At 40.3% G+C, this 17,039-nt stretch overlaps 1 protein-coding gene across 10 annotated transcripts in view; it reads left to right on the top strand.

Moving 5' to 3' along the window:
* Positions 1–17,039, top strand: part of mib2 (MIB E3 ubiquitin protein ligase 2) — a 246,169-nt gene that overhangs the window by 198,093 nt on the left and 31,037 nt on the right. For 9 of the 10 annotated variants that reach the window (XM_068016900.1, XM_068016893.1, XM_068016894.1 and 6 more), the window contains 5 exons: positions 2,667–2,771; positions 3,871–4,036; positions 7,518–7,654; positions 13,463–13,611; positions 15,567–15,723. In XM_068016900.1, coding sequence (XP_067873001.1) covers positions 2,667–2,771; positions 3,871–4,036; positions 7,518–7,654; positions 13,463–13,611; positions 15,567–15,723 — 714 coding nt within the window. The remainder of the gene's footprint in view (positions 1–2,666; positions 2,772–3,870; positions 4,037–7,517; positions 7,655–13,462; positions 13,612–15,566; positions 15,724–17,039) is intronic. The other variant, XM_068016901.1, reaches the window with a different exon arrangement.

The following is a 17,039-nucleotide window of genomic DNA, read 5'->3' as shown; positions in this document are numbered from 1 at the left end:
TTCATGGATGTCTGTTGAGTAGCTTGTTGACAAAAATTTAAACAAATTATCTTCCAAGTGCTGCTACTATTGAAAATATTTGATAAATTATCAGACATCAAAGAGGATTAGTACTGGAGTAAGTTGAGTGTTTCTCTAATTAGAGCTGTTGTATTTCCTTAAGTTATTTTAGTGGCATTGTATGGATTTGTAGTTATTTCTTTATCCTCAAAATTGGCATCGCATTGAATGGAAAAATATCCTTACCTAATGGACCTTAAATGTCACTGAAATATAAAATAAATGACTATTCTTCATGTAATTCATTGGAATGTTCTCTCATTTCTGCTCAATTTGCACAACGTGTGTAAAGACTGATAAATATGTTTACATATTGCAATTAGCTGCTCACAGCCTTGCCTAAGAGATGAAAATAAATTGAGCCAATTATCTTCCTGTAACACTGGCTTGTAGTTTTGACTCTTCAAACTGATCATTACTCAATGACAGAAACAGTTTTCTTATAGGACAACAGACTAATATTTCCCCTATTGAGACCTAGCCTGCTTATCCATTCTTTGCAGAGAGAGGTACAGCAGCTCCTGTGCCAAATATATGTCATTGTTTCTAATTAAATATTTATGCTAAATTTTATTATATAACTGGGAGGGTCAACATACTTGGTTCACTGGTATGATAAATTATTACAAAATATTGCAGTAATTTCAACATTGCTTTGTAGGTCATGGTGTCCTGAACTCTACTCCATTTTCAGCATCTGGAAATTCAAATTGACTTATGCACAGTTGTGTTTTTCTGGTAATTTTCATTAATTTGACTAAGGAAACAGGTTTTCCCTAATAACTAGTTGTGTAACACTGTATTGACAGATGTAAAGTTATATTAACATTTAATTTATTTGAATACTTAAACACGTGATTCAAATACAATTTCTGTGGCTCAACCCAAGGATTATCTGCAGGGACATTAGTTTTCATAATATTAATGAACAGCTTTAAAGATACAGTCCAGATTCTTTTAAAGCGATTTAAAAATACTGGGCAGGATTTTTCAGTCAGCGGCAAACGAAAGGCACCAGTTGTGCACTTGCCCTCAGACTTTCTATGGGCGTTTTCACTAGAAGTTCCTGTCATCCAACTATCGAGAAAAAGCAGCACCCAGTAGTGAGACAGAAAGAAAAAGTTTTTAAAAAATTATTTAAATGATTTTAAATCTCCAACAATAATTAAAATCAGAAGGAATAAGACCCCACAGTTGTTAAAGTTAATTTCAGTGCCAGAGAGGTTGTTTGGCCGTAATTAAGACTTATGATGCCGTTAAAAGGATCCTTAAACTGGAATAACTTATTCTGACTGGTTTAGTGTGTGTATCAGGTAAGTACAGCAACCTCTCGCCATTCTGTGTATTTCAATGGTAAGTCTTTGGTGAGGTACTGTTATCATGCAGCTTTTGGAGGAGAACATCTCGGGCAGCATCTTTCTGGTTTTTACATTTAACTGTGCACGTGCGATCGCTGGAAGTTGCTGTCCAATTTACATGTTAATAGCAAATGCCATTAGGCATAGTTTTTACCACAAAATCCAGCCCAATATTATTACAAAACATTTGATGGATAAAATGACTCTCGGTTGCAATCATTCATTTCTGGTAGAATCATTTTCTATAGCCTTAATTCGTCCAAAAGGGTTTCCACCTTGATACAAATTGTCAAATTATGGAGCTATTATTTTACAATTGGTACTTTACCACTTGCTTAAATACTTAGATTATCAGGTTCATTTTATGCACATTGTAAAGGAAAGCTGCAACATTTGAGAACTCTTAGAATTGCTTCAGAGTAGAGGGAAGACTATTTTTCTAGACAAGTGTTGTAATGTGCTCAGTTTGGGTCTCCATATTATAGAAAAAATATAGAGGCACTGAAGAAGGTGCAAAAAAGATTTACAAAGATGATAACCAGAATTGAATGGTTATAACTTTCAGGATACACTGAACAGGTTCTTTTCTCTAGTATAGAGAAGGCTGAGAGGTATCCTGATGGAGGTCTTTAATATTTTGAAGGGGTTTAATCGGGTAGATTTTGATAAGCTGTTCCAATTTTGGCAGAGTCCAAGATGAGGAGCCATTAATATAAGATAGTCACCAATAAATCTAATAAGGAATTCAGGAGAAACCTTTTCATTCAGAGAGTGCTGAGAATTTGGGACTTGTTACCACATGGAATAGTTGAGGTGAATAGCATAGACACTTTTTAAGGGGAAGCTAGATAAGTACATGAGAGAGAAAGGTATAAAAGAATATGTTGAGTGGCTGTTGTGAAGTAGGGTGGAAGGAGGCTCGTGTGGAGCATAAACACTGGCATGGAGTAGTTGAGTTGAATGGCCTGTTTCTGTGCTATAAATATTATGTAAATCTCCAGAGACTAAAACTGGAATTAAGAATTTCTGAAGGAATTTGTTTCAAATCAGCAAAATGGCAAATTGTGGTCTCTGCAGGAGTACGTTGGACACTATGATAATGGACAATCTTGTATCTGTTTAACCATTACAATTATCACAGAATACTTAAAAGAGATATGAACCCACAGCTGCATGTTTATACTGAAGCTCTAAATATGAAATCCCATCTGATTCTCAAAGTCAGTTTTAACTTTGATTCATTTTTAGGTTGACACTTTCGCAGTAGGCGACATTGTTCGTGTGATGGATGATCTGGAAACTGTAAAAAGACTTCAAACCGGTCATGGAGAATGGACAGATAGCATGACTCCAGTAAGTGCCTTTTCATTTCACTGTAAAACACAATCTGGCTTTTGGAAATTCCTTGATTTGTACTAACTGAATAATCTATGTCATTAACCCCATATATATTTTACATTGTTTGTAAAGACATTACCCATTCCACTGAAGAATACTTTTAAAAATCTAGATGTTTGTCTGCTGCAGGCATCCATTCTATCGTCTGGACCATTCATTTGAACTGCTGATGCTCACATCTCTTTGCCCCTTCCTCTCTTTTTTATATTTTTATATTTATATTTAGAGATACAGCACTGAAACAGGCCCTTCAGCCCACCGAGTCTGTGCCGACCAAGAACCACCCATTTATACTAACCCTACAGTAATCCCATATTCCCTACCACCTACCTACACTAGGGGCAATTTACAACGGCCAATTTACCTATCACCTGCAAGTCTTTGGCGGTGGGAGGAAACCGGAGCACCCGGCGAAAACCCACACGGTCACAGGGGGAACTTGCAAACTCCGCACAGGCAGTACCCAGAATTGAACCCGGGTCCCTGGAGCTGTGAGGCTGCGGTGCTAACCACTGCGCCACTGTGCCGCCATCCTAAAAATGTTGGCTCCTTGCAGGAATGGTTCAATGGTATCTGACATTCTCTGGTACTTGGTCCAAGTACCCATTCTTCATATGGGAGCTGAGAGTGTGAGTAGCAGCTGGGTAATCAACCATGAATGGAATTACAGCCTAACTTGATGCTCCCCTCACCCAACATCCACTCTTGTACTTCCACCAGAGCTGATTGGATGGTGATATGCTTGGCCTATTTTGGTTTTTGTTCCTTTCTTCCCTATGACCCAGGATTATACAAGCCAGTTGTAGTGCACCTATCAGTGCTCTGGTAGGACTAGCTTAAACTCAGCTTTGACCAGGTATGGTGTACTCTTGATCTGGGTGGCTCAAGTATTCACTGCCTTGATCAGTTGAGCCTTGAAAAGATGTTTCAACTCTTACTGAAAGCAAAGTTGCTGTCTTGTTACAATTAACATAAAACAATGTATATTTATAATACAGAATTGTCATATTCTGAATCCTTATGCTGAATATTATTTCCGTTGTATTCCCTGCAGGCACTGGGACAGGTTGGGAAGGTGCTAAAAGTATATGGTGATGGAGATTTACGTGTGGGAGTTGGAGGCCAAACCTGGACCTTTAACCCTGCATGTGTAACTGCAGTACAGCCAGGAGAAGTTGATGCCAACCTCATGACCACAGACAACAGCAATGATTCAGCAAGTAAGATGCTTCAAAGTTTTCTTGGTTTAAGTTGCTGTTTTAGGTGAACCTCCTGAACATGTTTAACCATTCTGGCATGAAATATCCTTTGCAGCTTTTACATTATTAGTAAATCTCTGAAGCTGAGTTAATAAAGCAGTATTGGAAAATGCAGAGAGCCATAGAGCATTTCTAATACTCATTTAAAAATTGTGATTGGGGAAACTGGGTTCTTTGTTTTGTGAAGGATGATGGGGTATGTTAACCCGACTCAGCGAGCGGTAAACTGACATGATCAGTTCGGCTGCCCGTTTATACCCTGCCTGATTTTACGATCCATTGACTTTAGCACAGAGTAACATTGAGAAATGTATGGTCAACCCAAACCTGACCATTTTCCTTCTGGCACATTCAGTTAGCGTTACTCCCAATGGCTTTATGAAACATATTGTAACTTCAGTGTATTGCCGCTTTCTAATACATGATCATGCACTTAGCTATAATTATCCAGTGTATAAGCACAAAACGCAAAGGGGTATATTTTTCTCTGGTCATTTGCTTAGCAAAAATGTTAGAACAACATTTATACCCTTTCATTAAAATTAGCATTGACAGACCTTTTTTCCAATATACTGGTGGATCTCATGTGGAATTGCTCACTGTGTGTTGGAGCCTTTTGCAGTTTTATTAATAGAGATGTTAATGACAAATGGCAATGGGGAAGGTGTGATGTGGGGATATTACAGGAAGTTTTTGAATTGTTCATTCCCTACCTTTCCAGTTCTGATTAGCTCAAAATAAAACAAAGCTAATCAAGCAAGTATTATTGTGGAAGTGTGACCACCAGTTATACCTGCTGGACATGAGGCTTGATATTTTAGAGTAGATATAGTGACTAAGATTCAGTGATGTCATCAGGTAACATTGCCAGTTTATGGCTTCTTTCCTTTTAAGCAGCATTAAGCTGCAATGAATCTGTTCTGAATGCCCAACTGATGAATTTTGCTGGAGATCTACTGATGGAGTGTATAATGCAGTCAGCTAGAATCTCGTTTTAACAAAGGAGAAAACATTTGGAGAAAAAAAGGTTACATTTCCAAACTGATCCCAAGCCACCCATCTCCAGTTTTAATGGAGGTGGCTTGGGCAGCAGTGACCAATCTGCTCTTAGGAGGAGAGCTGGTCACTGAAATCTTTTAAGGAGATTGCATGCCCCCATTTTAAAAGCTTTTATATTTTTAACTAATGTCAGATGGGTTTCTGGGGGTCCAGGAATCCCGGCAGGTAAAAGGAGATGAGAGGATCAGATCCATGACTTATGTGCCATTACAGCACTACTTGTGGGCTTGGAGGTGCAGGAGTGCCTTCCCCAGGCTCAAAGAGCCTATCTCTGCACCCCTGTCATCTCTGACTGTGCTCCTTATCCCTCCCCACTGTCCCCACACCCCAATCTCTGTCCCACCAGCCCCCCCTGCCACACATGCCTGCTATTTGCATCTCAGCTGCTTTCCTGCCTGACAGTCAGCCAGCCTATCAATCAGGCTAACTGCCAGTTAAATTCTGTAGGATGTGCGGAATATCCTTGCACTCAGTTTCTCATCTGGAAATTCTACCACCCACCCCCTGCTCTCTTCATAGCCCTGAGTAACTATTGGGGCTTTTGTATACTGCAATTATGGAATCTACCTAACTTTCAGATAATTGCAGAATTCCTATAGGTCAGCCAGAAACTAAAGCAGTAACATTTTCTCACATTTCATGACCTAGCATATGTTTTAAGTAGCCTTGCTCCTTCAGTCTTCTCATTAAATCAAAAAATCATTTTGACTTATTAGCAGCACTTCTTTTCCTCTCCAACCCAAATACATTTCAATCATAAAACATTTACTTGGGTATTAAGTGAGAGAGAAAATTTACTACCACTAGTCTGAGAATACGGAGCCTGATTTTAAACAAATATTTGTGTGGAAGCCAAGGACAAAATGGAAAAAAAAGTGTGATTGGAAGTCCATGATTTTTGTTCTAGTAGAGTATGCATTCTGTTTTTGGCCACCATACCAGCTAACATTGTAAGTGGTTCCCTGTCTTCAGACACTGTCCCCATTCCCTTTCAAAACCACTCATTAATCCCTCCTCAAAAAAAACTGTCATTGTAAATTACTGACTCATCTTCAGCTTGTTTTTGTGAAGAAATATAAAATTGTAACATTAGCTATTTTCAGACCTCTGATGTTATCTTGTTCTCCATGAATTGTGATCAAGTTTAGCCACAGCTGCCCTGGCCTTGGCCTGTCCTTATGTATTCTAGGATGCATTTTATCTGGTCCTATTACCTTAGGACTGGCCAAGCATGCTACTTTTTAATGACCACTTTTTAACTAACTTGCACACTTAGTGAACTTGGATTCATGTACAATGCCTGAATTCAACAGCAAGAGTACATCTAGATATGAATACTGTTTTGACTTTCTCTCGTGTCTTTTATCTTTAACTCATGAATTGTTGCAGCTAGGAATTGTTTATTGTGTTAGTGCTATTAAAATAAGCTTTTGCCCCAGATGTTTGAGTGCATTCTGGGGAACTTGTGGGGGAGTAGGTGGGAAACTGACCTTTCACTTCCTCGACATGGATATAAATCCAGCAAAAGTTGATGGGATTGTCAGTCACGTGTATAAGTTCTATGTGAAATGAGCTTTGGTGCACGTCATGCAGCTGCACAATTCATTGGTAACTGGTGCGATGTTAGCAATTTCAGTTGGACCCACAAGGATTACCGATGCGATTAAAAGATGCTCTGGAGCTAAGGCATATTGTTGGACCAAGAGAAAAATGTGATTTGCTGTACTGTACCTGTCTGATGAGTGTTTGATACTGACACCATTTGACATAATTGGAAGAAATGTTCCATTCTCCAGCCCTAAAGAGCTTCATCTTGAATACAAAATTCACCCTTATTTTCGAGGAAGAAATTAGAGCTCCTGAGCGCTTGAGTTGGTGAAGATTATGAGTAGCTGAGTCACACAGACCATGAAGGTTCCAAGGTCTGCTCTGTATTAGCTGATCTTAGCCAGGGTAATAGTCAGAGTGCCTTAGTAAAGAGATGATAATTGACCAGAGTTCCTTTTTTGACAACTGTCTGTTGACGCTACTGGAAGTGTGCATTTCTGGATATTCCATGAGGAATAATTTGACTTGGCTGTGATTCTGCACCCCTTCCTTGGTTGAAAGGCACTTTGGTGAATATTGGAAAGTGCCCATTGACCTCTGACCTGCAAGGAGTCAGTTCCTTCAGAATGGGAGAAAATAGGCAGGAATAGGAGAAGACAAAATGTCTTTGCAAATATGTTTTAGAAATTGATCTGTACCTTACAGCATGTTATCATAACTGACTTAGCTATGTCAGATATTGCTGTGGAATCACAATGTGGAACCACGTACAGCTACTTTGGTACAAACAATGTTTACAGAAAGAAGTAAGAATTATCTTTTTGTTCATATACTGTAGGTACAGTCATCTCTGTCCTAGAAAAATTGCTCTCTCAGTCAACCGATCAGGATAATCCTGGGCGGATAGTGATCGAGGCTGCTCATGGGAATGCCACAAAGGTTTGGGATTTGATTCAGAAGTATCCAGAGAAGGCAAGTGTGCATGTTTACTTTGAAAGTTCCTCTACATTCACAGCACAGCTCTATTTCATAGTAATCTATATTTTCTTCTATCTATGGGAAGTTGGGTGAGAAATTACTGCTACAATAATGGTGTCCCTGCAGAGCCACTCAATTCATTTATGCCTCAATAGTTGCAAATATGAATTGTGGAGTGATTAGGCTTAGCTTGTAGTCCTATGCAAAATGAGTTTTCAGCTTTTTGTGAATGTTACAGGAACACTGATGTTAAACTGACTATAGTCAAAGTTTTCTGACTCTCAAAGGCTTGCTTTCAAGTTCTGGTCGGAAAATTACCCCCAGTGAGTGGCCCAGGAATTGCTGTGGATTTTGAGGAAATTGTACAAAACACATGGAGTAGTAAAATCAGAACAAGTGCTTCAGCATTGTTATTATGCTAGCATAAATTTAATTATTAGAACAAGAAAAGTCATAATACAATCTAGCATTTTGCTTCAAAGGAAAATTTTTCACTGTTACTGGCTGTACTTCCACTCTTTGCTTTGCACATTTGTTCTGTATTAAAAGGAACAAAAATATTATTAGACTTTCTGCACAGATCTCTTTTAGCAAAATCTCTTCTGACTTGTGTCAATGCAAATACCATGGACTGTTTCCATTTGCATTTGTCACTATTTTAATTGACTTTCTTTTGACAGATTTTTTTCCAAATCTGCTAAAATAGTGTCATTTTAGGCTAGCAATTAAGTGGTCTTGGCATGTGGACTCTAGTAGTCACAGATTCACAGAATTGTTATAGCACAGAAGGAGGTCATTTGGCCCTTCGTGTCTGCGCTGGCTCTTCAAAAGAGCAGTTTACATAGTGCCACTCCCTCGCCTTCTCCCCGTAGCCCTGCATGTTCTTCCTTTTCAGATAACAATCCAATTCCCTCTTGAATGCCTCAATTGAACCTGCCTCTACCACACTCTCAGGTAGTGCATTTCAGATCCCAACCACTCCCTGCATGAAAAAGTTTTTCCTCAGGCCAGTTGCCTTAAATCTGTGCCCTCTTGTTCTCGATTTTTCCACCAATGGGAAGAGTTTTTCCCTATCTACTCTGTCCAGACCCCTCATGAGGGTCAGACCGGCAATATGATCTTGAAAGCATTGCAAACTTCCTGGGAATTCAGAGCAAATGCCTGATTTGATACATTGCTACGCTTATTACATAGGACTAGCAGAGCCTCACAAAACATTTGGGGTCAAATTAGTATCTTTATTGCAACAGTACTTCTTTAAATACAGAATTTTTAGTTATTCTTTCACCAAAGACTTTACTCCTCACTCTAGAAAAAGCTACATAAAGCTGTCCATGTGTAAAGACAGGCCTAGGAATATAAATAAAACATTTTGTCAAGATCTAGTCTTGTGTCTTGTTTATCCACACAGAATATGAAAGTCTAATTGGGAACTGTTTTTTCCTGAGTTGAAAAGGCAGGTTTATATCTGTTGGGCTCAATATTATTAGAGAAATAAACATTCTCTTTCCTTGAAATCTGCCTGTTGTAATTTCAGCATCAATCATTGAAGAAAACAGCTTCCTACTACCAGTCCTGTTCCCTGAGAAAGTCCTTGTTTAGGATTCAAGTTCCGTAGCAACATTATAATTGCTCGTTCCTTGAGTCTAAATTTGTGCGGTGGCATGCCCATTGGAATTAGACTGTGTAGAAACTCTGGAAGATGCAGACTGTTATCATCTTCATCTACAGAATTAATGCTGTTGTATTTTCTTTCACCTGACAGCTTTTCTAAAACTTTTTCATTCAAATCTAGTGAATCTTTATTTTTGGCACAAAGAATAGCTTTTGAATAATAAATAGTATCAAATAATTGTCACTGCCATTTTGCCACACAACCAATTCCATCATCTCATCCCTCCCTTCCATTGCCATCCCCACCCTCTCCCTCATATAAACAATCTCTTCAGCCAGGGTAACTTTGTTGGGCTCCCCTTACCTTCAGCTGTTTTTGTTCTCTACCAACCGTTGATGGCTGCACATGTGCCACACACACTCCAGTCCTCTGTGCGCCCCACATGCCTCCACGTGTGCCAGGCACCGCCTATCAAATAAACCCACCAACAGATGTGTCCCTTAAACTGACCAATCAAAACTCTTCGGGAGGGTTGAAACTAGTTTGGCAGAGGGATGGGAACTGGAGCTACGGATCAGTGGATGGGGTAGCTGTTGAACAGGCAGATACAGAGTGCAGAGAGTCTGGGAGGAAGGTTAGACAGTTGAGAGGGCAAAGTTGCAGCCAGTATGATGGGTTGAAGTGTGTCTATTTTAACGCAAGAAGTGTCAGGAATAAGGGTGATGAACTTAAGAGCATGGATTAGTACTTGGAGCTACGATGTTGTGGCCATTACGGAGACTTGGATATCACAGGGGCAGGAATGGATGTTGGATGTTCCGGGGTTCAGATGTTTCAAAAGGAATAGGGAGGTAGGTAAAAGAGGTGGGGGAGTGGCATTGCTAATCAGGGATAGTATCACAGCTGCAGAAAGGGAGGTCGTCGAGGAGGGTTTGTCTACTGAGTCATTATGGGTAGAAGTCAGAAACAGGAAAGGAGCAGTCACTTTATTGGGAGTTTTCTATAGACCCCCCAATAGCAACAGAGACACGGAGGAACAGATTGGGAGGCAGATTTTGGAAAGGTGCAGAAGTAACAGGGTTGTTGTCATGGGTGACTTCAACTTCCCTAATATTGATTGGAACCTCCTTAGTGCAAATAGTTTGGATGGAGCAGATTTTGTCAGGTGTGTCCAGGAAGGTTTCCTGACTCAATATGAAGATAGGCCGACTAGAGGGGAGGCTATGTTGGATTTGGTGCTTGGCAACGAACCAGGCCAGGTGGCAGATCTCTCAGTGGGAGAGCATTTCGGTGATAGTGATCACAACTCCCTGACCTTTACTATAGTCATGGAGAGGGATAGGAGCAGACGGGATGGGAAAATATTTAATTGGGGGAGGGGGAATTACAATGCTATTAGGCAGGAACTGGGGAGCTTAAATTGGGAACAGATGTTCTCAGGGAAATGCACGACAGAAATGTGGAGGTTGTTTAGGGAGCACTTGCTGCGACTGCTGGATAGGTTTGTCCCGATGAGGCAAGGAAGGGATGGTAGGGTGAAGGAACCTTGGATGACAAGAGATGTGGAACAGCTAGTCAAGAGGAAGAAGGAAGCTTACTTAAGGTTGAGGAAGCAAGGATCAGACAGGGCTCTAGAGGGTTACAAGGTAGCCAGGAAGGAACTGAAGAATGGACTTAGGAGAGCTAGAAGGGGACATGAAAAAGTCTTGGCGGGTAGGATTAAGGAAAATCCCAAGGCGTTCTACACTTATGTGAGGAACAAGAGGATGGCCAGAGTGAGGGTAGGGCCGATCAGGGATAGTGGAGGGAACTCGTGCCTGGAGTCGGAGGAGGTATGAGAGGTCCTAAATGAATACTTTGCTTCAGTATTCACTCGTGAGAGGGACCTGGTCGTTTGTGAGGACAGCGTGGAACAGGCTGATATGCTGGAACAGGTTGATGTTAAGAAGGAGGATGTGCTGGAAACTTTGAAAGACATGAGGACAGATAGGTCCCCGGAGCCAGACGGGATATACCCAAGGTTATTAAGGGAAGCAAGGGAAGAGATTGCCGCGCCTTTGGTGATGATCTTTGCGTCCTTACTGTCCACTGGAGTAGTACTAGATGATTGGAGGGTGGCAAATGTTATTCCATTGTTTAAGAAAGGGAATAGGGATAACCCTGGGAATTTCAGACCAGTCAGTCTTACGTCGGTGGTGGGCAGATTATTGGAGAGGATTCTGAGAGACAGGATTTATGATTATTTGGAAAAGCATAGTTTGATTAGAGATAGTCAGCATGGCTTTGTGAGGGGCAGGTCATGCCTCACAAACCTTATTGAATTCTTTGAGGATGTGACAAAACACATTGATGAAGGAAGAGCAGTGGATGTGGTGTATATGGATTTTAACAAGGCGTTTGATAAGGTTCCCATGGTAGGCTCATTCAGAAAGTAAGGAGGCATGGGATACAGGGAAATTTGGCTGTCTGGATACAGAATTGGCTGGCCCATAGAAGACAGAGGGTGGTAGTAGATGGAAAGTATTCAGCCTGGAGCTCGGTGACCAGTGGTGTTCCGCAGGGATCTGTTCTGGGACCTCTGCTCTTTGTGATTTTTATAAATGACTTGGATGAGGAAGTGGAAGGCTGGGTTAGTAAGTTTGCCGATGACACAAAGGTTGCTGGAGTTGTGGATAGTGTGGAGGGCTGTTGTAGGTTGCAACGGGACATTGACAGGATGCAGAGCTGGGCTGAGAAGTGGCAGATGGAGTTCAACCTGGAAAAGTGTGAAGTGATTCATTTTGGAAGGTCGAATTTGAATGCAGAATACAGGCTTAAAGACAGGATTCTTGGCAGTGTTGAGGAACAGAGGGATCTTGGGGTCCACGTCCATAGATCCCTCAAAGTTGCCACCCAAGTTGATAGGGTTGTTAAGAAGGCGTATGGGGTGTTGGCTTTCATTAACAGGGGGATTGAGTTTAAGAGCCGCGAGGTTATGCTGCAGCTCTATAAAGCCCTGGTTAGACCACACTTGGAATATTGTGTTCAGTTCTGGTCGCCTCATTATAGGAAGGATGTGGAAGCTTTAGAGAGGGTGCAGAGGAGATTTACCAGGATGCTGCCTGGACTGGAGGGCATGTCTTATGAAGAAAGGTTGAGGGAGCTGGGGCTTTTCTCATTGGAGCGAAGAAAGATGAGAGGTGACTTGATAGAGGTGTACAAGATGATGAGAGGCATAGATAGAGTGGATAGCAGAGACTTTTCCCTAGGGCGGAAAGGGCTATCAGCAGGCGGCATAATTTTAAGGTGATTGGAGGAAGGTTTAGGGGAGATGACAGAGGTAGGTTCTTTACACAGAGAGTGGTGGGTACGTGGAATGCACTGCCAGCGGTGGTAGTAGAAGCAGATACATTAGAGACATTTAAGCGACTCTTGGATAGGTACATGGATGATAGTAGAATGAAGGGTAGGTAGTTAGTTTGATCTTAGAGTAGGTTAAAGGGTCGGCACAACATCGTGGGCCGAAGGGCCTGTACTGTTCTATGTTCTAAAACAGTCCGGATAGACAAAATCTGGCTATTATTATTATAGATGTGGTTTTGATATTAAATGGCTGCAAGAAATGGGGTCAGTGATTGTTCGACCATTAGTTCTGTAATTTATTATCGTGGACTAATAACTTAGAAAGATAATCTTGTCTTCCCTTAGTCTTCACGAATGCAACTATCATGACACAAAGGCGATGAGAATATAAAATGCTTAGTTTGAGAATTGACATTTTCATAGTCCCTGAAGGCGATCTTTCACAGTAAAAGAAATGAAACTAATACGCCATGTGTATGTGATATCAGCCTCGAAGAACAATTTCCAATTAGGCAGTAAACAAATCCCATATTGGGTTGTGCTGAAATGGCCTCCAACGACTGCTCTCCAGAGCCATTTTAAATATGACAGTGATGCCCGTAGAATCTAATATTGATTGACAATTCTTTCTATTCTTTCATGTAAATGGACCTCAGAACTCACCACAGCCTGTTGTGCTTGTGAGTTATAGGAAATATTGGGACTCACCATCACTGATGTGTAAAGCTGGATTTTATTCAACCGGCTTTGGCTGAGAAATTAAAGACTAAACCAGATGCTTCAGAAACAGCTGCTTATGAAATATTAGCAAGCAGGTGATTTAAACATTCTTCTCTGTTGTGCAGGTTGACATTAAGAATCAGGGCAAGACTGCACTGCAGGTGGCTGCCCATCAGGGACACATTGAGGTGGTGAAAATTCTACTGCAGGCGAATGCAAAGCTTGAGGTTCACGATGAGGATGGCGACACAGCATTGCATTATGCATCATTTGGGTATGAAGAATGGTTCTTTTATGCATGCGTTCATGAGTGTGTAGCCAAGTCGGGATCTCATTTTTGGTAAAATTATTTCAGAGCTTGTATCCTTTTTTTTAAAACCTTGCAGTAGGAAAATGTACCAAGTGTAAATTTCCAATGGGCTTTTTTCTGTGATGAATTGACCAGCCTGCCCACATTACCTTCCCTGATGGCACAGCTGAAATTTAAAGCTCACTTTGTAGACCGTTGCAGGCATGCGCCCACTCTTGGATCACTGTGTGGCATGGCACATGGTTGCTGCACCACCCCCACTCTCATGAAAACAGTGAACGTAATGCTATAGGTGATAAGCACTTGCTCGTTAAGAGGATACTTTACTATATTTTAAATATGTACAACTTAAACATTTTAAACTTGAGAATTTGGCAACCTCAACAGCATTAAAATAGCAATGAATTCTAATTTCAAATACCTATCAGTAATTCCCAGGACTATGTTGCCATCAAGTGTTATAATTAAATTTACCCCATCATTTTTTTAAAACAGCTGCTTTTACAATTTATACCCAAAGGCGCCTTCAAAAATGAATCCTTCAAAAGCAGTTGTTAACCAGATTTAATAGTTGTTCTTTTTTCTGGCAGTGCTGTCCTTTTCAAAGTAATAGAGTAGACTTTCTGAATGGTTAAGCTTGATAACACTGCGTAAAATGGGTAGAAATCCGTTCCGCCAGATTTCCACCATTTTGTGCCTTTCTAATTTTGCGATTGGGTTTGGCCATGAACTGGAAGTGCCTACAACTTTGCGGTTTGCTGTATCAAAATTAAGCCCCAATTTAAAAGCTTACGCAATTTTCCAGTCATTCACATGCCTATATAAATTTATCATCCAGGGCAGCTTGGAACTGTGCTATTGAAATGAATTTAATAAGCTCTATAGTGAGATTTATAGCAGAACTTGAAGCTATTCATAAACCTTTTTTCTTTAAAATTTCTGTCTTGTTGCACTTTAGTTGGCCATTTTGTTTAGTACTTCTGCCATATTGGGACAGTGGGCTTTCCAAAGCCAACCCCTCCCAGTTCTGTTTATTGGAGGAGAAAGAAAAAAGCAGAGAGGTCAGGTTCCAGCAGAGGCAGTGTATGCCCACCTGCTGGAAAGCTCACAGGGACATTTATATGCGTAAGCGTGCTTACGAGAAATGGCTGTGCAAAACGGCGCCAGCTGCTGAAATTAACCATGCCCATTGGATTGGGACTTCTACTGGCAGTAATTGTCAGCAGCACCCTCAACTTCTCTTCCTCCACCTCCTTCCAAGGATCGTACACGAAGTGCAACAAATGTGGGATAAACTCCAGCATAATTGACTATAACTTTATTTTGTTTTTAACCAAAACAATACGAGGATGATATATAATCTTTGTCACAAAACTTATTTTCTGCTTAAGAAAGTAGGAATTTAGAGATGTTGGTAAAATTCCCAACTTTCCCAAGATTGCTTCCAAAAGATTTAGATTTCCCTGATGTGAAGAAAAGTTTTTGTCTGCACCATTCAAGTAACTACCTGATTAGAACCATATAATTTTAAGTTACAGTTCACCAGAAATCTGCAGTGAACCTGTAACATTTAATTTGAGTAGAGTTGTACAACAGTTCCATTTAAGATCAGTATCTGCTTTTAAGTTCTGGCTCTGTGTCGCTGTCTGGCCATGGAAAGCAGCATGCTGCTTATGTGCGTTTACAAGTGCAGAGACCACTACTCAATAGTCAGCGTCCAGTGCCAGTTAACAGCTGGCAAGACAAACTTTTCACTTGTTTTTGCTAACTTTAAAATGGTGAATAATTTTTTTTTTTTAATTATCGAATGGTCAGTTGGACTGTGCAGGAGCTGCTTCTAATTTTGCTTCCCACTGATTTGTGCAGAAATAACAGGCTGAGCAGCTTGGCCTCAATTAATTTTTGCTTGTTTTATACAGAAACCAGCCTGAGGTGGCCAGACTGCTGCTCAGCAAAGGTGCAAATGCCAATCTGCTGAATGCTTCTACATGTTCTGCTCTGCACATTGCAGTAAACAAGGGCTTTACAGAAGTGGTGCATGCGCTTTGTGAATATAACTGCAATGTTAATCTGCAGGTGAGAGAACTGTTGCAAGTAACTTCACTTATTTATACTTCTAAAAAGAAAAAAAGGCTTGGTGCTAGGAATGGGATCGTGTAGTTATTTGCTGGCAGTAATATTTAGATGTAAGTTCATGCAAAGTGGGGAAAAAATCCAAACAGCAATGGCAACCTGCGAACAATAATGGATCATCAACAAAAACAGGCTGTGGCCACAATACAAAATTATATCCAGCCTATGTTGGTTACTTAAACATTTTGACCTGATTACCAGTTAAGAACTGTGAAGTAAGTTGATTTTTTTCCTTCTGCGGGTTAAGGTAATCATTCTAAAAGCACACCCGTACTTGCAGGCAAAGGTTTGAAAAAACATTGATAAACACAACTGGGAATTATATCATGTGCTGTCTTCATATTAACTTGCCCTGGTTTTTATACATGGGGCGTAGAATATAAAGAAGTGATGTTGAATTTATGCAACATATCGATTAGCTCATTGTTGCAATGTTGCATGTAGTATGCAAACCTGATTATAGGAACAATGTTAGAGCTTTGGGGAGACCCCAGTAAAGATTCATATGGTAATACCAGAATGAGAGGTTATAGTTAAGAAAGAAAGGCATGAAAAGTTGTGTTTTTTCACACTGGACCATTGAAATTTAAGTGGTTTTCAAAATTTTGAGAGGTTTTGAGAATAAATTGTGAAAAATTGTTCCAACTGACGGGTGAATTGGTAACAAGGGGCTGGAGATTTAAGATTATTACAACATAAAATGTATCACACATGGTCATTGAGGCAGCGATGATAACATCTAAACACTCTTTACTGAGATTGCCAAATTGTGAACAGTTCCACATTGTGGTTTCATGCTCGTTAGGGAACTGCCCAAGTTAATTTCAATTTACAGGCAACAGTGTGAGGGGATTAGGCTAGGATGGATATGATCCTAGACTCCCAACATGAAAGACACCATCACCTGGTCCTGTTTTTAAAATAATACAACTTCTGTTTGGAAAGATTGGCTCCTGACTACTGTTGATCAGCTTTGAGTGCATGAGAATAAGGACAATTGTCATTTGAATAATTTAAATGTGGTCTTCATCCTTTTCTTAACAATTAATCACCAAACTTTCATTACTGAAAAGCTCTACCTAAGATACTAAAGCTTTTCAGATGTTCCCATCAATATAATTATAAATGTAAAACTGTACATAAATTAGTTTTTGATTTACAGTGTACGTCATGCATCCCTGACAAATATAAGGATAATTATGGAAAATTAGACCTGTAATTAGCAGAAGTGTACTATATCAATACGCATTTGTGTTACA

The sequence above is a fragment of the Heterodontus francisci genome, chromosome 37, assembly GCF_036365525.1.
Source record: "Heterodontus francisci isolate sHetFra1 chromosome 37, sHetFra1.hap1, whole genome shotgun sequence".
NCBI lineage: Eukaryota > Metazoa > Chordata > Chondrichthyes > Heterodontiformes > Heterodontidae > Heterodontus > Heterodontus francisci.
This window is presented reverse-complemented; position numbering and strand designations above follow the sequence as displayed.